The sequence below is a fragment of the Artemia sp. Qi Xiang Cuo genome, chromosome 17 (assembly GCF_049724085.1).
Source record: "Artemia sp. Qi Xiang Cuo chromosome 17, ASM4972408v1, whole genome shotgun sequence".
NCBI lineage: Eukaryota > Metazoa > Arthropoda > Branchiopoda > Anostraca > Artemiidae > Artemia > Artemia sp. Qi Xiang Cuo.
This window is the reverse complement of record NC_142810.1, coordinates 31337460-31364868: the sequence shown is the minus strand read 5'-3', so window position 1 is coordinate 31364868 and position 27409 is coordinate 31337460. Positions and strand designations below refer to the sequence as shown.

Genomic DNA, 27409 nt, shown 5'->3' with positions numbered 1-27409 from the left:
TATATGTATATTGGGAATTTATATAAACAAACTGTTGGCATTCCTATGGGTGGGAATGCGAGTCCATTCATAGCGGACCTGTTTTTAAGTCAATTAGAATACGAATTTATGATAAATAAAAATAGCCCAAGCAATGTAAAATATAACCTTTCAAATAATAAAAGATATCTGGACGATCTCTTAGTAATAAATTGTGCAGAGTTTATTGAAATTTCAAAAAATATTTATCCACAAGAGTTAATTCTGGAGCCTAGCTGTGGGATAGGACACTCTGACAATTTCTTAGATTTAAATATTAATATTTCAGATAATAATAAATTAGTTTTTAAAATATATAATAAAACGGATGATTTTAATTTTGAAGTAATTAATTTTCCATTCCTTGAAAGTAATATATATTCGAATATTACTTATTCAGCTTATTATTCCCAATTATTTAGGTGTGCAAAAATATGCAGTAATTACACAGATTTTAAAAATAGATGTAAAAAGCTGAGCAAAAAACTGATCTTAAGAGGTTTTTCTGCCAAAAAAATTAGTTGGCAATTCAAAAAAATTAGTTTTATGTATCATGAATTTTTAGGTAAATATAAAAAATTATAAAGAAATACTGAATGATATTTTAATATAATTTCTCTTTCGCTTTTCTTTTTTGGAATTTTGAATTTGTAGACTGTTTTCTAATAAGGTTGAGGATCTTTAAATCTGTAATTGGTTCCGGATACCAGTAAAAGACACATCTGGACCAGTCTTCATTTGTTCAAGAATGGTCTTACCTCAGTGACCTCTGGGATTTTATTAAGGAAACAATGAAACACTTTTTGTATGTAATTTTTAATAGCTTTACTAGTATGCCAGTATTTTTCAAGTTTTACCAGACATAGGGATACCATATAGATCTTATGGTAGAGGCTCCACTGTGCCGGGTAAAGAAAGTAAAGCCTCGAAACCCGTTAAGGCACGTGGTATATCTTCTGATGAGCCCTAATGGAAGGTTCTACTTGGAAATATTTCGCTAGATTTAAGGTGCTTTTGATTTGATATATATATATATATATATATATATATATATATATATATATATATATATATATATATATATATATATATATATATATATATATATATATATATATATATATATATATATATATATATATATATATATATATATATATATATATATATATATATATATATATATATATATATATATATATATATATATATATATATATATATATATATATATATATATATATATATACTATCTCTTTAAACGATATGCGGATAAAGATCAGCGGCAGTGCGAGTTACAAGCAATCGCGAAAAAGCGAGTATCAAAACGTATCAAGAATAGGGTGAAAAATAAAGAATTGTGCTGTTAGAAGACAAGAGACAGCAAAAACCAGAACGAGTCAAAAATGAAAGTGAAGAAGAAAAGTAATATTACATTAGAAGAACAACGCCATCACAATCTTCGACGCCAACAAAATGGGGCACAAAAACTAGCACAAACCTACAAAGATACTATAAACAGCGCAAGTGTTTATTACAGGTCATTGGCCTTCAACATCCTATGTGTTCCCTGCGGAGCCCTCCATTTTCCTGAGGAGAGAGTAGCAGAAATAGCTGACTCATTTGAACGTTACTACTTACAACGAGAATCAATATATACAAGCCTACCACATGCCGAGTGCCGGAGCCCTGCTTCAAAATTGGCGAAATAGACCCCAGCTGCACATTTTTGACCTTTAATCTGAGAGCCAAACACCAGCCGCTATCTTAACTTTAATCAAATTGGTCTGAGAGATATTTACTCCCTTGTTTTTTTGCACGTGGATATTCCGCAAGCTTGCTGTGTGTGACATCACAGGTGGTAAACTTGGTACGAATTAAAGCTAAGCAGGTCGGAACCGCGGCCAATCTTATTTGAAAACACACTTCGGAACCCAAAGTATATAAATAATAGGCAGTATGATCTTTACCCATCTCACCCATTATAAAAACCCTGACCCAGGTGCGAGTGCTCCAGAGAACGCAGAAACATAAGCGACATTAGATCTTTTCACGGATAGACAAGTCAGATTTCTCTTGAATGCGAAACTTGACTTCAACATTGGAACACTAAATTTTAAAGAAACAAATTTTAAATTAATTTTTTCCAATACATATGTGAAAATCGGTAATTAGTAGTGCAATGTTATTATTGGATGTTTTTAGGAATTAAAAGTAGGTTTCGAAGTCTCAAGTTGGTTTCAAAGGCATTTTGAGAAAGTTTCTGCCAAAATACGTGTTCCAGGGTAATTGGACCGCTGACGGCAGATCAAATGAGAGGAGCTGTTCGTACGCGCTAATGAAAGAGTATGTTGGAGGAGCTGTTTGTTCGCTCCGAGAATGAAGAGCCAGAAATCATCTGCGGTAAACTTTGATTCATGGCTTAAATTAACTTTTTTTTTGTCAATAGCTAAAGAGCAAGTTTTTCATCTCAGGTTTGCTACTTTACACCTGTCCAGATGTTTAAAATAATTATTCAAATCTTTGTCTACCTTTTTAAACTTCATGGCAATCCGTGTCTTTGCACGAATTGTTGACAACAATTCATTGTGCCGTAATATTTTGGTTGCTACTTAGTTAAAAGTAGGAAATAAGACAGTGGGTAGTATCCTTAAGAGAGATAGTAGGATTTAACTCAGTAAAGCAAGTTTCATCATTCCAAAAGCTAAGACCCCTAGCTCTTATTATAATTTTAAACTTTTGGAATGGTAGACTCACGCTAGAATTTAAATATAAACATAATTAATGCGTCAGATCGCATATTATATTTTCACGGAAGTGGTGCTTCGAGCCTCAGAATTTATTTGACTGTATTTCTTTTTTCTTAGGAAGAAGAAAACAATGGTACCAATCTTACTGATATAAATTCAGAAGAAATCCGGCCACCTTATAAGGTAAAGTACAGCAGACAGTACAGCAAAGACCTGAGTGCACTTTCAACAGTTACTTCAACACAAGAATTGATTCGTATCCATCAATCACGAAAGGCTTCAAGGTAATTTTGTAATCTGTAAATCAAAGATAAATAGGTGTGTTGAAAATATTTTAGGAGCAGGCCAGGTACATAATTTGTTCCCGAAAGGATCAGTTTTTAAACGCATTTCACACAATAGTGCTGGTTTATGGAGTGATTTGTTACTCATGTGCTTGTTTGTCCTTTGGCCTCACCATGCAAAAGTGATGACATAAATAAGTTGATTTGATAACCCGGAGGATCGGTATTTTAGTCAGAATGGTCGGACAGCACAGAAATATTCTTTCGAAGCCATATGGTCTGATCATCCTCATGGTAAAGTTTCACACTTATGCAAATGATTCATTTAACACAATTTTATAGTAATTAGCAATAAGTTCTTACAAAAAGAAGTTCAAAGGACTGAGAAGGCTTTCAATACGGACTACTACTCTAAAAACAGAATATGACAGCAGTAACTTCTATATACTTCAGAAGAATTTAGTTTGGAAGCTGATTCTAGGCATGGAAAACTTATTTAATGTAAAGTGCAACCCATCAAAAGGTGCAACAACTACAAAAAAGGAAAATATACCATTAGGTTCAAAATGTATGAGAAGCGTATGCAAGCGGTTTTATTTCCCTATAAATAGAAAAATGCCACCCCTGTATCGAATTAGGATGGTCAATTACGCGCATGCATTTGTTGTCAGTGGCATGGTTGGAACACATAGCCAAGGTTTTCGGCGGAACACATAGCCCATACTGGTGCAATTACTAGCCCAAATATAGTGAACGCTATTTTAGACCAAAATTTAGCCCTGTTTTAGGCAAAATTATTAAAGTTACAAATTTAAATATTTATAGCTTGACTTCAACGTGTAAAACGAGGAAAAAATACAATTGACATATCAGATAACCTACACATAAGTATAGGTTAAAAGCGAAATAACAGATCAGTGAAACGACCTTACTGTGAATACTGGGACACCGAAACAAAAATCTTTATAGACTTCTCAAGTCCGCAGGTCAAAAACACTGGACGGGCTTATCAGCATTTAGGAGTTCAATAAGATGGTGTCCATCTTATTCAACTCCTAAGTGATATAACTAAAGGCATTATGCTGCAATGGCAGTCCGAAGCAAAGAAGAAAAAAAACATAAGAAAAAAAGAATGGCCGGTAATCAGAGTAAATTTTCAAATATTGTTCTTCAAAGTCATAAAACGTCTACTAGGACAGCTCCGACTACAAATTAAAAATAAAAAGGAACGACAAATAATAACATTTTTGACGAGAGTTTGACTTTCAAATCAGGTTACGACATAAGTTTGATTTTTCAGAGTTGTTACTTCAGCAGAAAACTCAAATGATGACAAACATTATTTGTAGCATTATTACATTATTATTATTTTCCGGGGGTACTTTCCGGGGGGTAATCGCCGGAGGGGTAAATACCTAGAAGCATTTATAAGACCTCGCAGTATCTGAGGCCTCGCAACCGTACGTTTGTAGGCATGTCCCTAAATACACTATGTAGTCAATGAAAAAATTAACAATTATGATAGATTGTAAATAAGAAACTTCTAAGGGATGTTCATTATTTCATAGTTATTGCACCGAGGGGTCAACGACTTTCAGAAATCGCTTACACCAGTTGGTGCTTGGAAAGTATGGTGAATGGGTGCCAAGCGTGGCGGACCTGTGCAGCGCACTTGACACTCCGAGATGTACACCAGGTGGTGAGAAGTGGGTGTCCCCCCAAGTTTCAAACCAACTAATAGGAAAAGGTCAATGGACATTTTTGCGAGGGTAAGGGGCTACTGAATCCTTAAAAGTTGTATTTTCATGGTCAGCTTTCAATTTTTTGACAAAGCGATAAAGAAGACAGTTCCCCTCTTTTCGGAAAATGTTGGATCTTTTTATTTGTAATTACTTACAGTTTTTGATTTGATTTTTTTTTTTTCTCAGGACCCGTAAATGGGCAATGCTGAGAATTACGGGCTGGCTGAAAAATTCTCTGTTGTTTTTTGGCTTTTTGTATTACTGAGTTAATGAATGATCTGTGTGTCTATGTAAAAACTTTTAAACACGGACTTTGATGGAATCTACCATCATTTGTAGAATCTATACTGAAAGTCCTTTAAATATGATTTGTAAATTGCAATATAAGCCTCAGGTTTGTAATTTACGAGCTAAGAACTTCATAAAAACCAACTTTTCTGGAAAGAAATACCCTTAGTGAAATAAGTGCTAAAAGTCTTTTGGTTTTGTAGTTTGACGTTCTGATATGGTAAAATAGCGGTTTTGAAGTTTATAGTTGTCTGCATGCCCATGGAATTAAACTTGTAATTCGACTAAACTCTTTGTTCAGATATAATTATTCGTAGTATACAGTTAAATATAGAAAAAAGTAAATGCTACACTCTCATCCCAATAGGGGAAATCCTTGGCTGCGCACTTTGCACCAAACACATTTCTAAGACAGTAACCATACAGCAGGTCAATATTGTTGTACTTTAATCAGATAGTGTTATTTCTATGCGTCTGTTTGAGAGAGAAAGAGACAGAGGCAGAGAAAGAACCGACTTAATCAATTAAACTTAATTTAGAAAAAAGTATCTTTTACAAACGAATATGCAAGACTGTTGTCCTCGCAGTATGAGATAGAACATGTAGTTTGGGTCATGTATTACCTGAAAAAAAAAATGGTTTTATACTTACAAGACAAGATTATACAGCAATAAATGATAATTATTGACATAATAGTTAGCTGGAAAAAATAAATAGGAAATTTCCTGGCACTTTTAATTGATTTTCAATCAAACTAGTCCAGGTTTTTCTAAACAGGGTCTTCCTTTAAATATCTCACCTTCTTTAAATATTTGTAGTCTTTGGCTTACTTCAAGCACTTTTTTGGATTTTCAGTGTTTTCAGACAAACAAACTAACGTACAAAGAAATAAGGAAGGCAAAGCTGTTATCAAACAGTTCGTGGTAACGAACTGTAAGTAAGGAGCGACCCGGCTCAATAGTAACCGAAACTCTAAAAAGCAGAATTTTTATACCAATAGATACATCAAAAGAATCAAGTTTTAATGCTGATTTCAAATATACAAGTTTCATCAAGTTTAGTTCTACTTACCAAAAGTTAAAAGCCTGAGAAAATTTTCATTATTTTCAAAAAAAGGGGGAACACCCCTTAAAAATTATAGAACCTTAATGAAAATCACACCATTAGCTTCGGCGTATCAGAGAACCCTACTGTACAGGGTTCAAGCCCCTATCAGCAAAACTGTGGAATTTTGTATTTTTTGCCAGAAGAAAGAGTACGGATGCGTGTTTTTTTGTTGTTTTTTCCAGGGGCGATCGTATCAACCCAGTGGTCCTAGAACATCGTGGGAGGGGTCATTCAGACGGATATTAAAAGTTCAAGTGCTATTTTTAAGTGACCAAAAAATGGAGGGAAACTAGGTCCCCTCCAACGTTAATATTTTTCCTAAAGTCACCCGATCAAAATTTTGAGATAACCATTTTGTTCAGCATGTTCGAAAATATAATAACCATGTCTTTTAGGATGAATTAATCCCCAAAAGTCCCCAGGGGGAGGGCTGAAAGTTATGAACTTTATCGAATGATTAAGTATAGTATTGGTTATTGGGAAGTATACAGACGTTTTCAGTGGGGATTTTTTCTGGTAGTGGGGGGGGGGTGGGTTTATGTGGGAGTTCATTTCCATGGAAGAAGTTTTCACGGGGGGAGGAACATTGCTATGAAGGGGGCGCCAGATTTCCCAGCATTGTCTAAAAACAGATCAGAAAATTAAATTTAAAAAAAAACAATTTTTTCAACTGAAAGTAAAGAGCAACATCAAAACTTAAAACGAACGGAAATTTTTACGCATATGATTGGGTTCGCCCCCTAGTCAATACCTCGCTCTTTAAGCCAAAGATTTTTTAGTACTTTCATAAGAGCTATTTATTGGATTTTGTGATTATGGGTTATTTTTTAAAGAATTGGAAAAAAATTCGAAGTTTAGCGTAAAGAGCGAGGTATTGACTAGGGGGCGAACCTCCTAATATACGTATTAAAAATATATGAATATACAAGTTTGTTACGTAAGTTAATTTGTCAGTTACGTATATTTATTACTAATAAAAACGTTCGAAAGTAAAATTAAACAGCTTTCGAGAAAGCCATTTAACCAAATAAAAGCAAAATTGAAATGCATATTTTATTTTAATTATTCATCTACGGTGAGACAAAATCAAAACGTACATTAATTCAAAAACGTTCAGAAATTAAATAAAAAAACAAGTTTTTTTCAAACTGAAAGTAAGGAGTGACATTAAAACTTAAAACGAACAGAAATTATTCCGCATATTAAAGGGGCTGTCCCCTCCTCATCATCCCACTCCTCATGCTAGAGTTAGACTCTTTCTCACAAATCTATTTTTTAAAACAATAAAAAACATAGCGTAAAGAGCGAGGCGTTGAGGAGGGGACAGCCCATTTCATATATGGAATAACTTCTGTTCGTTTTAAATTTTAATGTCACTCCTTACTTTCAATTGAAAAAGCTTGTTTTCTTATTTAATCAAACAGTTCGTGGTAACGAACTGTAAGTAAGGAGCGACCCGGCTCAATAGTAACCGAAACTCTAAAAAGCAGAATTTTTATACCAATAGATACATCAAAAGAATCAAGTTTTAATGCTGATTTCAAATATATACGTTTCATCAAGTTTAGTTCTACTTATCAAAAGTTAAAAGCCTGAGAAAATTTGCCTTATTTTCAAAAAAAGGGGGAACACCCCTTAAAAATTATAGAACCTTAATGAAAATCACACCATTAGCTTCGGCGTATCAGAGAACCCTACTGTACAGGGTTCAAGCCCCTATCAGCAAAACTGTGGAATTTTGTATTTTTTTTTGTCAGAAGAAAGATCACGGTTGCGTTTTTTTTTTTTTTTTTTTTTTTTTTCCAAGGGGTTGTCGTATAGAACCATTAGTCCTATAAAATCGTGTGAGGGCTAATTTGAACTGAAATTAGAAGTTATAGTGCATTTTTTAAATGAACCAAAAAATTGGAGGGCAACTTGGCCCCCTCTCACGCTCATTTTTTTCCCCAGAGTCACCCAATCAAAATTTTGAGATAGCCATTTTGTTCAGCATAGTCGAAAATCTAATAAATATGTCTTTGAGGATGACTTAATCCCCCACAGTTCCCGGGGGAAGGGCTGGATGTTATGAACTTTGCCCATTGTTTACATATAGTATTGGTATATTAATGGGAAGTGTAAAGACATTTCAGGAGGGATTTTTTCCTGATGGGGTGGGGGTCAGAGGAGGGGGTTACGGGGGAGGATCCTTCCATGGAGGACGTTTCCTTGAGGGAAGGGACATTTCTATGAAGGTGGCGTCGTATTTGCAAGCATTATTTAAAAAACGATCAGAAATTAAATAAAAAAAAACTAATTTTTTCAACTGAAAGTAAAGAGCAACATTAAAAGTTAAAAAAATAGAAATTATTACGTAAATGAGCAGGTTCTCCCCCTAGCCAATACCCCGTTCTTTTCGCTAAAGTTTATTTTAGTACTTTCAAAAAAGAGCTATCTATTCTAATTAACCGGCCTTTGTGATTCAGGGGTTTGTGATTCGAAAAAAATTCGAACTTTAGCGTAAAGAGCAAGGTATCGACTAAGGGGCAAACTCCCTAATATACTTAATAAAACATACGAATATAGAAATTCGTTACGTATGTTAATCCGTAAGTTATGTCAGAACAAAATTTCGAGAAAGTCATTTAGCCAAAAAAAAGAAAACTAATATGTGAATTTCATTTTAATTATTCATGCTCGGTTAGCCAAAATTAAAGCTACCTTAATTTAAAAACGTTCAAAACTTAAATAAAAAAACAAGTTTTTTGTTACTGAAAGTAAGGAGCGACATTAAAACTTGAAACAAACAGAAATTACTCCCTCTATGAAAGGGACTGTCCCCCCCTCAATGCCTCGTTCTTTACGCTAAAGTTAGTATCTGTCCCACAACTATATTTTTTAAAACAATAAAAAAACTTTAGCGTAAAGAGCGAGGTATTGAGGAGGAGACATCCCCTTTCATATACGGAATAGTTTCTGTTCGCTTTAAGTTTTAATGTCGCTCCTTACTTTCCGTTAAGAAAACTTGTTTTGTTTTTATTTATCAGCAGTAGACACGGGTTTAGCTACATGGGCCGCCAAGAGTGGGCAGTTGATCCAAGGAAACTCATTACTCTTCGGAAAAGTCCTTAAGACGAGCGTAAAAGTAGTGAAATATAAAAAATAGTAAATGTCACACTCTTGTCCCAATAGGAGAAATCCTTGGCTGCGCACTTTGCACCAAACACAATTCTAAGACAGTAACCATACAGCAGGTCAATATAGCTGTACACTAATCATATAGTGTTATTTCCATGCGTCTGTCTGAGAGAGAAAGAGACAGAGACAGAGAAAGAACCGACTTATTTAACTAAAATTAATTAAAGAAGCATGTTTTGCTAACGAATATGCAAGACTGTTGTCCTCACAGTATGAGACAGAATAGGTATACCAATTTGGGTCATGTATTACCCTGAAAAAAATTGCTTGTATACTTACAAGACAAGATTATACAGCAACAAATAATAATTATTGACATAATAGTTAGCTGCAAAAAATAAATAGGAAATTTCCTGGCACTTTTAATTAATATTTAGTTAAACTAGTCCAGGTTTTTCTACACAGGGACTTTCTTATAATATCTCACTTCTTTAGATATTTGTAGTCTTTGGCTTACTTCAAGCATTTTTTGGATTTTTAGGGTTTTTCAGACATACAACCCAACGTACAAAGAAATAAGGAAGGCAATGCTGTTATCAGTGGCTTATGCTGCCAATATTGGAGGTACTGGGACGATTACTGGCACAGGTCCAAATCTTGCGTTTAAGGGCATTCTCAAATCGTAAGTTACTATTTTAAAGCCAAAAATCATGATTGTGTTGTTCAAAAAGCTATATTAATTTAGTATGTTTCTCTATACCTTTTTTAAATATCAAAAAAATAATTTAGGGCTCAGGCATATATAGCTAAGATGAATAAGATGTCAAATTCTGGCCCACCTTGCTGATTTTTTGACACAACTATTCTTGGGGGGTTAATTTAGCCAATATCCTGTGTCTTTTTTCTTTTTTGACAGTTCAAGCAAATTTTGCTCTCTCAGAGCTACCGATAACCTTTCGGTAATAGATATTATGCTGTTTGGGAAAAAAACAAATTACAAAATGATGTCCTTTTTATATACTTTCTAAATGGGGTTTACATATATTATGGCACCAATGGTTCGAATGAGCCTGAACTGTTATGCTATTTTAATACTCCCATAAAATTTATCTAAGGAATTTAGCAACAAAATTGTAAACCGAGATAAGTATAATCTTATGTTCTAATTCCCTCCTTTTTTTTCTCTCATAAAACCCTAAAGTACTAAATTTCACAGATACATGACATAATTGCGAGCTTGTCAAGTCTTTGGATTCATAAAAAAAAATATATACATATATATATATATATATATATATATATATATATATATATATATATATATATATATATATATATATATATATATATATATATATATATATATATATATATATATATATATATATATATATATATATATATATATAAAAAAAAATATATATATATATATATATATATATATATATATATATATATATATATATATATATATATATATATATATATATATATATATATATATATATATATATATAAAATAAAATAAAACTAGTTTACAATGATTTCAGTCTGTAAAGTATTATCAAAATCATACATTTTTAGAAGTAAGATTTAATTTCTGAATTTGTAACATTTAATCCTAAATTTACTCTTAATTCAACTTATTTAATATTTTTCTTGCATAGTCTTTCCTGGTACACTATTTGTCGCTTGCAATTCTTATATTTTTTTTATTATACAGGCTATACCCACAACAAGACGTAATCAATTTTGCATCTTGGATGGCTTTCAACGTTCCAAGCTGTATCATAAACATAATTGTGGCATGGTTGTGGCTGCAGCTTATGTATCTTGGGTTCAAATCGTAAGAATTTATTTGCGTTTAAAACAGACATTTTTTTTTTTTTCAACAAAAGAAAAATAATACCACTACATTATGTAAAAAACTAAAGAGCTACATAAAATACATGCTTCTTGTAAGTGGCTGTATCTGCTGTACACCTTTTCATATAAAATTAGAATAAAAAAGACTGATTTATAATTTTTTGAATAGAAAACAATCAATGCTGAAACAGCGTTGTTTTTAATAGCGAAACCTGACCTCGTTGAGTGTCAAATTTCATGAACTAGACGATCGACGTTTCTGGTAGCATGATCATGCTAACAGAATTCAGAAAAAAATATAACCCGAAAGTGCTTTAAGGATGACACCCCCCACGGCCCTCATGGCAAGGGTTGTAAGTTATGCCCTGGGGACATGTAAGGTTTTGATAAAAAGTGTTGTCGTGACAACTTCAAAAAGGGCTCATTCAATTGCCCATTGAAAGGGCTAGTACCATTTTTAATAGTAGAAAGTGATTTGAAGGTAACTAACCCCCCTCTTACGCCCACCATTTCCCCAAGCGCATAAAATCAAAATTTTGAGATAACCATTTTGTTCAACGTAGTTTTAAGTTCAGGAAATTAGGTCTTTAAGCATGACAACCCCCCACACCCCTCAGAGCAAGGGTTACAAGTTATGCCCTGGAGGCATATAAGGTTTTTATAGAAAGCATTGTCTTAGATACTTCAAAAAGGGCTCATTCTATGGGGAATTCAAAGGGCTAGTACCCTTTTTAATAGTCTAAAGTGATTAGAGGGCAATTATTCCGCCTTTCACGCCCATCATTTCACCAAACACATCAAATCCAAATTTTGAGACAGCCATTTTGTTCAAGGTAGTTGACAGTTCTGAAAATTGAGTCTTTGAGGATGACCCCCCCCCCACAGACCTCAGAGCAAGGGTTGTAAGTTATGCCCTAGGGGTATTTAAGTTTTTTTTTATAGAATATAATGTCATAGAAACTTCAAAAAGGGCTCGTTCAATCGGAAATTGAAAGGACTAGTGCCATTTTAGTAGTCGAAAGTGATTGGAGGGTAAATTTAGAAAGTTCTATCGTAGAAGCTCCAAAAAGGGCTCTGATAGAAGCTGGCCATATATTGTCGTAGAAACATCGAGAGAGGCTCATTCGATTGTAAAGTAAGAGGCCTAGTGGCTTTTATTAGTCGAAAGTGACCAGAGGGCTAATAACCCTCACACACCCATCATTTCTGTAAAGTGATTGGAGGGTAACTAGCCCCCCTCTCACGCCCACAATTTCCCCAAACACGTCCAATCAAAATTTTGAGATATGTAATCTGTTCAACGTAGTTGATTGGTCCAAAAATTATGTCTTTGAAGATGACATTCCCCCCAAAGCCCTCAGGGAAAGGGTTGTAAGTTACGCCCCGGGGCATGTAAGGTTTTTATAGAAAGTGTTGTCATAGAAACTTCAAAAAGGGTTCATTCGATTCGAAATTGAAAGGGCTAGTGCATTTTAATAGTCGCAAGTCATGGGGTGGCAACTAACTCCCCGCTCACGCCCACCATTTCCCCAAACACATCCGAAAAAAAATTTGAGATAGCCATTTTGTTCAACATAGTTGAAAGTTCTGGAAAATTGGTCTTGGAGGCTGCCCTTATTAATAGTCAAAATCGATCAAAGGACGAATGCCCCCACGCCCCTCATTTCCCAAAACACTTCCGATAAACATTTTGATATAGCCATTTTGTGAGCATATAATGTAAATTATGCTCTTTGAGCATATAAGGTTCTTATAGAAAGCGTTGTCGTAAAACTTCAAAAAGGGTTCATTCGATTGGAAATTGAGAGGGCTATTGCCCTTTTTAATAGTCGAAAGTAATTGGAGTGAGAATCAACCCCCCCCCCTTCCAAGCTCATCATTTCCCCAAACATTTCCTATCAACATTTTGATATGGCCATTTTGTTCAACGTAGTCGATAGGTCTGGAAACTATGTCTTTGAGGATGACAAACCCCCCCCCTCCCCCCCATAGCCTTCAAGACAAGGCTAGTAATTTATGTCCTTGGGGCATATAAGGTTTTTACAGAAAGTTCTGTCGTACACGCTTCAAAAAGGGCTCTAATAGAAATTGGCCATTTGATGTCGTAGAAACTTCGAAAGAGACTCATTCGAATACAAATTGAGAAGACTAGTGCCTTTTTATTAGTTGAAAGTGATGAGAGGCTAATGAACCCCCATGCCCGTCATTTCCCCGAACACTTCAAATCAGAATTTTCAGATAGCCGTTCTGTTCAACGTATTTGAAAGGTCTGGAAATTATGTCTTTGAAGATAACAAACCCCTCCAGCCCTCAGGGCAAGATTTGTAAGTTATGCCCTGGAGGCATATAAGGTTTTTGTAGAAAGGTTGGTCATATAAACTTTGTAGGGAGCTCACTGGATTGGTAATCAGACGATCTAGTGCTCTTTTTAAGCGTCAAAGTGATCAGTGGGCAGCTAAACCCCCTCCCCCTCCACACACACGTTGTATTGTGCCGAAATGTATCTAATAAAAATTTTGAGATAGCCATTCTATTCAAAATGGTCTAAATATCATATTTCAAGGTTTTGGGCGGTAATTTGGTATGTAGCTATGATATTTGCCCATTATGGTTAAACAGTAAATGTTGCTTTAAAATGAAATCAAAACACACTGTTTGTATGCTGGTTGACAATAAAATATCTCAGCAATATAACAAGAACGACTGAAGGTCTTAAGTTCAACCGGGGCTACTTCTTTTACTACTTCTGCTCTTAAAATTTTTGCTAAATCAAAAGAGTGTAATTGTATCCATGCTGTTAAAGAGCATAAATATAATTTTTTGAGAATTTTAACTTTTATTTATCAGGTCAACTAGAGGATTAAACAAGGACCAAAATAAACACTACTGTTTATGTCATGATTTTCAAAAGATCTTATGTTGTTAAAAATTACTGAAAAAGTTTCTCCAGCATAAAAATAGCAGGCCAAACTATAAATTCTTTAAAAAAAAAAATGAAAAGATTCAAACTATTATTTTCTTTTTCCGAGAAAAAGACTATGCCAATATAAAACGAACAGATATTAATTAAAAGAATATTTTCCAAAAAATAATTTTTTCAAAAAAGGTAAAGAACTCTATTAAACCAAAAATGAACAAAAATAGAATCAAATAATCTACCAAGCATACAACTACCACAAACCAGTATCAATAAATAAATGAAACCTAAAACCAACAGATCTTAAAATAAATAACAGTCAAACTGAAAACGAGCAGAAACTAATATGAGCAGAATTCAAAACCCCTATGCTTTCTAAAAGCCAGAATATAATTTTTACTTTACTGAAAAATATTTTTTTAAATGCTTCAGTTTTGTAACTTTAAGAAATCAAAAATTAATTAAGATTTTAAGGAATAAATATCAGGATATGTATATTAAACTGAGAAATAAATTAATGACAAATAATAATAATTTAGAATAATAAATTAATTTTTCAGTAAAGTGCAAATAAATTAATGTCAAGAATTTTACAACTTTCTTATAAATAAGCTGATTTGTGTTTTCTAGGCAACGCAAGTCTGGTTTCATTCTTTTTGTATACTAAATCAACATTTATAACTTTATTCGTTTTTAGTTCATTTTCTGTTTTGATTAGTTCCTTTATTTCTTATGAATTTATTTATTTGCCGAAAAATTATTTTCTTTATGCATGCTTATGACTTTACCTTTGTTAATAGTGACAAAAACACCAATACTGAGGAAACTAAGGCGAGGGCTTCCGCCACTATAAGGAACAAGTATGAAGAACTAGGATCAGTAACACTTGAACAAGTTATGGTATTATTCCTGTTCATTGGTCTGGTAGCACTGTGGTTCTTCAGAGACCCTCAGTTCATTCCTGGTTGGGGTTCTCCTTGGGAAGACGCCGGAATGTAAGTTTTATTTTGAATTAGAACAGAATATTCTATCTTTTGACCTTCAAAGGTGTACCCGATTGTTTCCTCTTGGGACTCTGCAATCTAATTAATTAGTTTTATTTCAATCTATTTCTTACTTTAGTCTTACAAGAAACTTGTTTGATGGAATATCGGAGGCCTGCACTAGCGTTAGCGCTGTGAAAAGCCATGCGTTTTCAATGTATTTTTCCCTCCAACGACTTCCTATCAATTGTGTGTCTTAGGAAATTAGAAGGGAATTCATTCAATCGGAAAGAAGTTTGAATTAAAATCAAGTTGCCACCAAGCCATGGCAAATTGAGATAAAGCCAATACAGAGAGTCTGAGCGAGAGGCAAAGCTGGCTTGAACCTTTTCCAGGATTGTATAAAAATGATGTAATTTTCATTTGTTGATAAATAGTCTTTCATTTATCCATCCATCCTAGGTCAAAACTAGGGTAATTAGTCATAGACTAAGGAATGATCGAGATTTTTAGGTTGACTCTTGACGCACAATGCCCACTGGACTTATATGCATAACGGGAGACTGAATTTGGTTGGACTCACAGGTGAACAAGTGACCTAAGTCTAATAAGCTTGGCGGGTTAGAGTCTCAGGCACACTACCGTCTTTTAGGATTGACACATGACCGACAAGTCCCCTGGAGTCGCAGGCGAATGGCGGAACCTATAGCTTTCAAAGTGTTTTGGTAAACGGCCCGATTGAACGGTAGGATTAGCTAAGACTCTTTTATTGGACAACTACTTGTGTGTTAGCATTTGGAGAGGCACGCTCACCTAGAGTCTCAAGCAGGTTGGCCAAGTGTTAGAATTGTTACAAGTCCTCTGGAGTCGCATGCAAACAAACATCCAGTCCAAAGCTCAATTATAGACCGTTGGAGACAGCTCATATGAAATGAAATCGTAATATCTAGTTCCCTGTTTAATTAGCAAAAGAAATCACGCCGTGGCGTTTTCTGTCATTTTCCCCCTAAAAGAATCAATTTTTATCCGAAGCGTGTGCAAGTACTGGGGAAATAACTCTAAGAGATGATTAATGGCTCATTTCAAAGCTCTATATTGTGTGTATGTGCTTTTAGAAAATTATTGCTTCTTTATAACATCCTCGTAAAGCACCATTTGCTATAAAAAATGACACTTTTTGGAATGATTTATGGAGCTGAAAGACAAGGAAGAATAATCTCCGTAATCAGTAGAGTAGGAACTACCATTTTGAGGACTTTACGTTCCTTCCGGTTTTTCTGGTAGGTAAACAGGTCATTACACCTTTGTCAAGAGGAATGAGTATAACTTGATTGATGATTAGAATTTGAATAAAAGAAATAGTTAACGTTACAATTAATATTATTAAGTTAATTTGATTCAAAGTTAATAGTTTATCTGAAGAGATATTAGTGGAGAAAAAAAATTAATGGGACATTTACATTATTGGAGATTAATAACGGAAACAACAGCAGCAGCAGCAATGATATAGTAGTACCCAATGTGGCTGTGGAAATAACTGCTGGCTGTACACTATGTCTTGAATGGGAAACTATGTATGCTAGATACGTGATATCATTAAGCAAATTTAAGCAGGAGGAGCAGCTGTGTTTTGCTGGAAAAGTAAATATTCTCCATATATATAAACTTCGATCAGCATTAGATGTCCTATCGAAATATATTGATGAGAACAAAATGCATCAGTGAATATTATTATTGTAATTATGTTCAATAAAACTGTTTATAGATCAATGGTTTTTTTTTCTTTATTTAGTAGACAAGCGTATATTTTCTATAGTAGAAAAAAGAAATTCTGGTTAGTCTGAAGTGGATCGTGAGAAAACTAGGACTAAAAAAAAAATGGATAGATTCGAGAAAGATCGAATCATGAGGAATATAGTTCTTATGGAAGAACGTTTAATTCTAGACGACGATTTTCTAGAGTTGTCTATTCAAAGGAAGATATTTTCTCGAGGAATGCTTGTCGATATAATGAAAACTGATTCTCCATCATTAGACTATTGTATGAAGCTTCTACATCGTGGTCCAAATGCATTTACACAATTTATTGATATATTGATCACGACACGACAAAATGATATTGTGGATATACTTTTAAACATTATTTTTTAGAAATTTAGGACTCTTTTTTCATAAGAAAGATGGTGCTCAAGGATGATTTACTCCTCTCTCTCTCTCAGACAATTTTTTTGTTGCTAGCTCAGTTTCATTGTGGTAGTGAGAGTGTCAACACATGACAAAATGTTCCATACATGTCCGTTATGTATGTACTCACTGGGCAGCTGGTCATCATGTGAGAAGTGCACAATGATTGATGAGTATGATGAAAAGTGTGGATTATACAACCTGTGTAAAGTACATATAGTGTATGCTATACAAATAAAAGATTGTACTTACTGTCTTGAAGAGGTGTGTGACTCTCATCTTATAGGTCACCTAAGCTCCCATTGTCATTATGATAAATGTAATGAGTGGGAGAGTATATATCCCGGTATGATTGGAAAGAATCCTGACCGTGATTTTAGTTTATTGCTACGAGATTGGTATCGTCGTGGTTTTAGATTGTTCTGGGAGGAGGAACCGGGTCAACTATTCAACTGTTGGAACAACAAGAGAATATGGTTTCTATGTCATCGTTGTGAAGACACTGAGTGTTATGATTATAATCCCAATTATTTTTGTTTGGCTGTGACGGAATGTGATTCGACACTTGATTACACTGTTTGTGAAATTTCTTCAAATAGGCCAATTGAAACATTTGAATTCTATAGAATGAATGAGAATAGTATCATTTACTATACAAAGAGATATGACAAGAGTGAAGTCACACTCTACTGTAGAAAATGTGACCCTGACATTGCACTACATCAGGATCAGTACACTGTGAATTCAGATAATCTACCTGCACTAGTTGTTGTCGACAAATACCTAGTAGTGGATGAAATCTAAAGAGTAGAAAACTCGTTTTATCATGTATATAAAAATGTGTGAATAAACAATTTCACAAAAATATTTAGAACATTTAATTTTTAGGGCACAAAAATCAATATTAAATACACATGTAAGTATATTCTCCACTAGAAATTCGTTCAATTGAGGTAAGTCAACGTAGATGTCGACAAACTGCTTGTAGGTATAGCCACGACATCTGAACATGAGAAAGAGTAGTGCATGAAAGCAAAAAGTCTTAGTCGTTAAATCCTGTAATCTTCGTTGATTTCGAATAATGGTCTTCCCACTGCGTTCATGAAAGTTGCTGATGTATGGCGCGCAGAATTTATACGATAGGCCAAGAGGGTCAAAAAATTCAATATTCTTCGCTGTTTGAAAGATGCATAGCCAATGACCGGTCTTCAAAGTCAATGGACTGCTATTAACACTGATTAGGGTATTGTTAACACTTGGAATTTTTTCAATGAAGTCGGAGGGTATGCAATAGGACTTGTACTGGGACATGTATGAATCCATACTAAATACGTTGATTATTTGGTTTGTTTTCATGGTGCTAGGTCTAGTAGAACAGAGCCGTCGGGCGTGATTTCCCAATAGGTTTCAAATTGACTCAGTGATATTAGCGTGATACTCTCAGTCAGAGCATTGGCAAATGTACACTCTAAACGTACATTCCCTGTTCGTACTATGGTCATATCTTGCATGCCTGACAAATCCAAAGCAATAACCCCATGATTTTTTGAAAACATTGAATTGGTTATTCCATTTTCAAATAGTTGAGAGTCATGATCTAGGGATTGCATGGTCAACTCGTATAGAATTCTATAGGATTTTTTGTCAAACGATAGAGTGTACAATGGAATACCATTCACTTTGCATACGAGGCTAGATAGATCGAAAAAATTAAAATCGTGGGGGGATTCAGTCCAAGATCCAACGGCACTCCCAATCTTCACAAAGGCCAAAGCCCATTTTGATGGGATTTCTCCATTGATAAATGATGAATCGCTATAGCTACGAGAGCTGGTCGCAATATGTCGTTGATTGGTGATTGTATGGGGGACAAGAAGTTTAATTTTGTTACCATTGGCTCTTAGCTTCTCCACTGCCAATGCAACAGAGCTCATAACTTGTTGTTTTCAGACGTGGAGACTTGCCGATGTGATAATGACAATCTCATCGGGTGCTGCAGGAAGTGTGTTTCTCAAAATGAAATTCGATGGGGCCATCTGTAACTTTATGTCAATCTTGACATTGGGGGTAGCCATTGGGATATATTGAATATCTCATGATTTAATTTTCCAACTAGATGATACTCCTGGGTGACTGCAGTAGTCAACCCACCGTCAGTATCAACACCTGTTCGATATTCATAGCCTAATGATTGTCCTCTCAACTCCTTGTATGCCTTTGGTGTCATCATCATAGATTGTATGTAGCTTGCATAGTTGGATAAATTATTGCTAGGGCTCACCAATGTTCCATTAATAAATACATTAATTTTCTGGATTAGACTGTTTAGAATGCATTTTTAACAGAAGACACCATTACCGGCATTTGGAGTCGCATTGTCTTACTTTTTTTTCGTCGTGGCATTTAAATAAATTAATGTTGATGACAAATCAATTAAATAGTCTTCATTGGAAAATATCTGAAAGTGTATATTTTCCGAGAGGGGTTGTTGAGGATAAAATTGTTTATAGTAGCAATACTTGACACTGATATCAACATTTTCAGCATTGAACAGATTCAATGAGGAACTGATTGATGGATATGATTCCTTGTGGGGGAGATAAGACATCTTAAGAGAAGAATTCCTTATGTTACCGAACAATCTTTTTTTTTTCTTCGTCTGCTGCTGCTTATTGGTCCTTTTTGTTTTGTTTCTCAAAGTCTTTGTTGATGTTCTTTGCTTACTAACTTGTTATAGACTGTTGGGTGAATGACATGAACTCATCCTTTTTAACTCGCCCCCATTTTGTCGAGAATTTAGTTGCTCACCAACAGCTCTTGCTGAAGATCTAATATTTTCCTTAACACTCTCCTTGAGATTCTTGCCCGACCCCCAGTCCTGTAGTGTTGAGGCAGCGAAATTTGATGCAGCAGGTACAAAATGTTTTCTGGCAAGGGGTAGTGCAGAACAAAATAGCCTAGCAAACCAGCTACCAAGACCGTAGCCAGACATTGTAGTACGCCCCTTGTAGTAGTCCAATCCATTGCCTATTTGACGTGGACTCAAAGCACCGAAATAACAGTCAATATCGGGACAGACAAATGGAATTCTTCTATTGTTCATTTTAGGTTATTGTACCGTCGTCGCTGACAATGGGTCGAAAATGACATATAATCACAGCTAAGCCTTTTGCTATTGATAGAGGATCGTCCAATTCACTTCTTATTGTTAACTGACAGATTTCCAAATATGAAGTGTTTAAATGAACTTACTGAAGATGCTTTATATTATAATGATGAACAAGTTCATGAGTTTTTTTTCGTTCAAGAGCACGTAGGAGGGGGACATTTGAATTACCGACTCTCGATGTTTCCACAAAGGATGCATAGAGAAATATGCAAGAGTCCGAGGCAAAACCAGGTGGATAATCAGCAAAAGTAAATTTATCCATACCGTAAACGGTGCCAGCATTGTTCCCATGGATCGTACTCTGCTTGAAGCCGAGAATATCTGTCAGGTTGTCATTTAGAATAATTGTTTAAGTTTCAACCGGTGAGCTAATGTAAATACTATAATGTTTCAACGAATAATTAAACTGGAATGTACCATTCCGACGATATGAGATTTTTTTATTGATTGTACGACACAAATCCCCCATGTTATCATATTCAATATATTTCAATCCGACATGTGGATAGTCACGAGATTTAAGTGCTTCAACCCATTCATAGTCGGCATAGCCCAACCTGTTCATAGTCCAATTTAACGGTATAACTTTTATTTTATACTCACGATCCTTTCTCAGGATCTCATAGGTATTTTTGAGAATACAATCGACAAGAGCCACTTCATATGCACCGTCAAATTCGAAGACAGGGGAGAGTTTTGTCTAAAAATCACTTGTCATATTCAAGTCGTTGTAGATAGGATCGCAAACGTTGGACATGAAAGTTACATAGAAATCTTGGGGCATTGTCAATATCTTCAACACCGATCCAAGAATTAAAATCAGAGTTGTATCCTAGCCACCGAACAATTAGCTGTTTCTTACCCATGCAAGTACGCGTTTTTAATATCTTTTCAATTTGATAGATTTCACAAACATTTTTAAATTTTTGCAATTCATAGTCATAAAAGCCACCGAGAATCTCTTCATCTTTGGTATCACGCAGGCAATAAGTTATGGGTTTAGTTTGTACGATTTTTGCCACTTTAAAAAGTTCTGTGGACAAAAGTAAGTCCCCTTTTCAAAAAAATTTGTTGTTCTATTAATTCGAACAATATCGCCAACATTGAATTTATTTTTCTTCTTCTTCTTGACCTTTGATTAATTGGAATATTGTTTAAGAAACGTGTCGATTGTTTTATGATCCCAATGATAAACATCTGTTGGTGTAGAGTTGGACAATGATCAATGAGGTCGTTGATTATAAATCAACATGATTTTATCTAGATCATGAATAAAAGCCGGCGTATTTTTCAATGTACAATATCTTGAAATTAAAATTCGAATAGTTCTTATCAATCTTTCGAACAATGCAGCCTTTATTGGACTGTGAATATGATAGAGCAGTGTACTATATTTGTCTAGTACTTTTGCAACATGAGGATTAACAAATTCACTACCACGATCCGTTTGAATTTTTTTATATGAATCCTTTTCGAGAATACTTTCAATGACCTGAGCAACTTCAACACCTCTCTTTGATCGCAATGGAATTGCATATGCATAGCGACTAAAAACACTGATTGCAAGTAGAGTGTACTTGTATGGTATATTGTGACGTCTTTGAAGCTCATCTAGAGTCAAGAGATCTGCTTGCATTATATGCAATGTTTAAAAGGCTTTAGTTTTTCGATATTGATTGGAACGAAGGATATGATTTATATGCAGGGTGTAACTTGGTTCATTTTGTAGTTAGTCCTGTACACTTTTAGTGCGAACACTCGTGACTTTGGAGAGAGTTGTGGGGGAACTTAAACTCCCCGCCTCGCCAATATTTTCATAAGCACCTTTCAGAACTTCAGCTATTCTGAACGTAAACACATTGTGTGATGTTCGCTACCCTTTTGTAAACTGGCTGCTGGTGGTGGTGACGTTGACTTGATACGTCTTCCCTTCGGTCTAGCTACCTCTGGTATGCTAGTATTTCCCAAAATTCATTTAAAATCTTCTTCTTCAAGTTCATATTTTAATGTTGATGATGATGATGATGCACGTTCATTTAGATTTTTTAGAATTTGTCTATTGCCAATAAGACTTTTGGGGAAGTTTATTGTATTTAGAAAGTTGTATAGACGAGTGTCAAATGATAATAGTCCTTTACGATTTGTAACCATGTCATACATTAAATCAAGTAGATTATAGCTCTTGCCCTGAATTATGATCCTTTCCCCATTGCTCTCAACTTGAATTTGATCGATGTCCAATATATAGATTAGGAGTCGTGTTATGTTTTCCACCATATTGTTTTGGCTTTTTATTAACAATTTAAAAAAAAATTAATACAAATACAACGTGTTTAATTTTTTTACAGCAGCAGCAGCAGATTTTTGAGAAGATGATTCTTTTTTTGGATCAGCAGCAGCAGCAGTGGGCTTTGATCGATAGTGTTTGTCCACTCGGCGAAGTGCATCTTGAAGTAAAATCAGTTTTTTATCATCATCAATGGTTTCATTGTCGAGGAATTTACTCAGATTGTCCTCAAAGTGTTCGACGGGTGAGAGAGCGAGTTCTATTGGAGTCAATTTATAGGGTTTTGCCATCTAGAGAAAACTGTTTACAAGTCCTGCAATTATTGGCAGTAAAAGTGTGAAAAAGCTACCGCCCGCCTGAAGAAGTCGTTTCCTTTTAAAATTGTTTCCTTGCTTTTTAGAGGCCCATGTACGTACAATGGAACGATGTTGCTTTACCTGTTGCTTAAATACTTCTGGCAGTTGAACATTACCCTCGGTCAAATTTAAACAAAGTTCAGATATTAGATTAATGTAATCATTGTCAATACCATGTTTGAGCATTACTTTCCTAATCAGAGGTTTTGAAGTGCTTAGAACTGAAAACGACTGCCTATTTTCATGTAGTTTCTTCAGTGTCATGATTGCGACTACTAGGTCTTTTTAGTGTTCACCGGGAGATATATTGTAATTTCATTGTCAAAAATATCTGTGACTACACGCATATCCTCGGATGTATTTTGATTAAGATCCAATAGGATATAGCCGTGGGGTTTATTAGTTGCCTGATTGTATGCTGAGAGCAGAAATTTAGGGGCACCTGGATAGATTTGTTTATTGAGGGTTATTAGCGAGCTAGAATCACGAACAATTCTGTAGATGATATAGTAGGTACAGTTCAAAGCAAGTGTTCGCATACATTTGATCTTATGAAAGAGATTGTGTAGAGCTAGAATAACGGAAATATGTTCATGATGAGAGCGAACAGTGAACAATTGCAGCATTTGCTGGGACCATTATTCAATAGATTCAGCCAGATCGTAAATGATCAGCCAAGAGTCTGGTTCGATAATGTTGAAAACATCAATTCCCTGTATGAAATGTATCTGCATCGATCCCAGGGTGGTGACGGCACTTGTTTTTATTTTATTGTATGACTCCTGCCAAATACTATAGCAATAGTAGATTTTTTTCGGCTTTTCCGCAAACATTTTATCACAATTTTTAATTATTTTAGTTAAGAGTGTTGTTTTGTCCGACATTGAGGGCCCACACAGAAACGATCTGAACGGTGTTTTAAATTGATACATGTTCCTTTCAACAGTTCACCTGGACAACTAACTGTAGACCCCAATTGTCTAATGACTAAATAATTTTTCCCTACTACCACTACTCTGTTCTTCAAGAAGACAAAGACAAAGACAAAGACGAATAAAGAATCATATTTTTTCTTTTATTATATGCACATAAAAATTTAACAATACATTGAAAAAAAAAATACACTTTTTTTAAATTTATTCATAATAAAAAATACAACAACATTTACATGGGTGCACAGAGAGAAAAAACACTTTTTTTGTTTATTTATAGAGAGAAAAAAACATTAAATTAGAGAGAGCACTTGAAAAAATACACTTTTTAAAATTTATTTATAAAAAAAAAAAATACAACAACATTTACATGGGTGCACAGATAGAAAAAATTTTTTTTTTTTGTTTATAGAGAAAAAAAAACATTAAATTAGAGAGAGATGGCACTTGAAAAAAAAAATCTGCTCTAAGTCCAAAAAAAAAAGATAACTTTGGTGACGGTGCGCCCCCCGCGCTGGCGGCGGCCCCCCCGGGCCGCGAGCCCCCCCCCCCCCAAAGGCCGCGAGCCCCCCTCCCCCCAAAAAAAGTTTTTTTTACGAAATTATTTACAGGACTTTATTTAAACCGAGACTTTCCCTGTGGGCAATACATTCGATCCGGTCTGAAGTAAAATAGTGTCCAAGGGGGAGGGTGGTCACACCATCTTGACAAACATAGACCTTGTCGGAAATAGTACTAATGGCTATTTTTTCTACATTTACAGTATAGTTCCTGTAGTTCAATGAACGAATTGCCAACAGTTTGGCTCGTGGAATTGTATCTTGAACAATACAATTCCTATAAATGTTCATGTCGAAATTTTTGTCCACATAGCGCGTGGGTGCTCCTTTGCAACGTTTCTTGATTTCTTCGCCGTATGTCTGTATAAAGTACACCTTCGGACCCACAAACATACCACGGGAAATAAAGTCGCTACCCGTTTCTGATTGAAAAAATAAAAGCTGATTGGGCGCCCGATGTTTTACTATTTCAGGGTAAAAACCACTATATACATGGGGTTTGTCCATTAGTGAGATGATGCGGTCACAGTGCACCAAATCATAAATTCTAGTCGATGATATTATTTTTAACAGTGGAGAACCAGTGTTCATATAGCAGACCTCTAATTTCTTCTTTTCAAGACACTGTACCAAAACCACAGTGGCATAGAATTCCAACATGAGCTTTTTTGAAATCTCCAGGATAGCATTGCCTGCAGCAATATTTTTATTCAGGATAATGTGTCTTTTTTTCCTATTCAATAGTACCATGTCTGGGCCAATGATTGTGAAGGAAGTGTAATTTGGATCGGCAATAATTCAAGCACAGTGTTCAGGATCGGTCACGACGTCACAAGGATTCCTATTATGAACACTCTCACACATTTTGCCGAAAGCCGATTTCAAAATGAGTTTATAAATTTCTTTTTCGGCTTTCGTCTGTGCTGCAGAACGTTTGCCGACAAAAGTTTCAACAAATGTTTTTAGATAGGGATTTTGAATAGACTCGAGTGCTCGGTGAACCTTTGTGACGTTGAAAACATTGTTGCACATCCATTTTAACGCTACATGATGTACAACTATGTTTTTTTTCGCAGAAGGTCAGCAATAAGTTTTTGTTTTGAAGGTGACCAATGCAATCCGTCCACCTCGACTAAACGCCTATTGCGAGGACTCAAAAGTCCTTAGTCACAGGTCTATTGATACATGGGAAAACAAAATCCTTTACTGAATCGTGAAGCTCGACTGGTATCGTTCCATCAATTTCAAAAAACCATCCATCCGGCACATTCTCCTCAACACTGTTAATATTGGGGAAATGGGGAGATTGAGGGTCATTGAGCCATTTATATTTGCCGCAAGGTAGTGCATAATGGGACATGGCCGAGGGGTAGAGAGAATTCATATCGAGAAAAACTGCATTCGATTTTGTCCCCGTCTTCTCTCCTGTTGGATCGGTTTCCAAGATACGGTCCCCGTGAAAAACAAAACCCCCCCTCATTGACCTCTCGATTAACAGGTTCTGATCTATTTCAGTAATTAGCACAATTTTTCCCTCACTAATTTTCAGGATAAGATCCATCACTAGATGATGCGAAGAATAATAATAACCCAAATCAAGATTAAATTCTTCATAGATTTTATCCGTATTTTTACACATAATGTCTAACAGGGTTAACACACCACTCGACAAATACAGCTTGCAGTAGTCAAATCCATTTTTACACCCTCCCTCTGCCCAAACTTTTTTAGCAAAACTGTATTCCTCGGGGGTGCAAACTTTTTAAAGTGGCAAAAATCCTAGACACTAAACCCATAACTTATCGCCTACGTGATACCAAAGATGAGGAGATTCTCGGCGGCTTTTATGACTATGAATTGCAAAAAGTTAAAAATGCTAGTGAAATCTATCAAATTGAAAAGATATAAAAGACACATACTCGCGGGGGTAAGAAACAGTTACTTGTTCGGTGGCTAGGATACAACTCTGATTTTGATTCTTGGATCGATGTTGAAGATATTGACAATGCCCCATGATTTCTATGTAACATTCATGTCCAACGTTTCCGATGCTCTCTACAATGACTTGAATACAAGTGATTTTTGGACAAAACTCTCCCCTGCCATCATATTTGACGGTGCATATGAAGTGGCTCTTGTCGACTGTACTCTCAAAAATACCTATGACATCCTGAGAAAGGATCGTTTGTATGATATAAAAGTTATACCATTCGATTGGACTATGAATGGGTTGGGCTATGCCGACTATGAATCGGTTGAAGCACTTAAATCTCGTGACTATTCACATGTCGGATTGAAATATATTGAATATGATAACATGGGGGATTTGTGTCGTACAATCAATAGAAAAATCTCATATCGTCGGAATGGTACATTCCATTTTAATTATTCATTGGAACATGATAGGATTTACATTAGCTCACCTGTTGAAACTGAAACAATTATTCTCAATGACAACTTGAGAGATGTTCTCGGCTTCATACAGAATTTGATCCATGGGAAAAATGCTGGCAACGTTTAGGGGATGGGTCAAGTTATTTTTGCTCATTATCCACCTGGTTTCGCCTCGGACTCTTTTATATTTTTTTATGTATCCTTTGTATAAACGTCAAGAGTTAGTAAATCAAATGTCCCCCTCCCACTTGTTCGTGAACAAAAAATTTATCTCATGAACTTGTTCATCACTATAGTATAAACGGTCTCCAGTATGTTCTTGTACACTTCACATTTGCAACTCTGTCAGTTAACACTAAGAAGTGAATTGGGTGATCGTTTAGTAATAACAAAAGGTTTAGCTGTGATTATATGTCATTTTCGACCCATTGTCAGCGACGACGGCACAATAACCT

General features: G+C 35.1%; 1 protein-coding gene across 1 annotated transcript in view; it reads left to right on the top strand.

Moving 5' to 3' along the window:
* Positions 1-27409, top strand: part of LOC148942102 (Na(+)/citrate cotransporter-like) — a 160089-nt gene that overhangs the window by 42973 nt on the left and 89707 nt on the right. Inside the window, exons 5-8 of the mRNA XM_089103718.1 lie at positions 2886-3052; positions 9848-9988; positions 11030-11152; positions 14890-15084. Of these exons, the coding sequence (XP_088959844.1) occupies positions 2886-3052; positions 9848-9988; positions 11030-11152; positions 14890-15084 (626 nt within the window). The remainder of the gene's footprint in view (positions 1-2885; positions 3053-9847; positions 9989-11029; positions 11153-14889; positions 15085-27409) is intronic.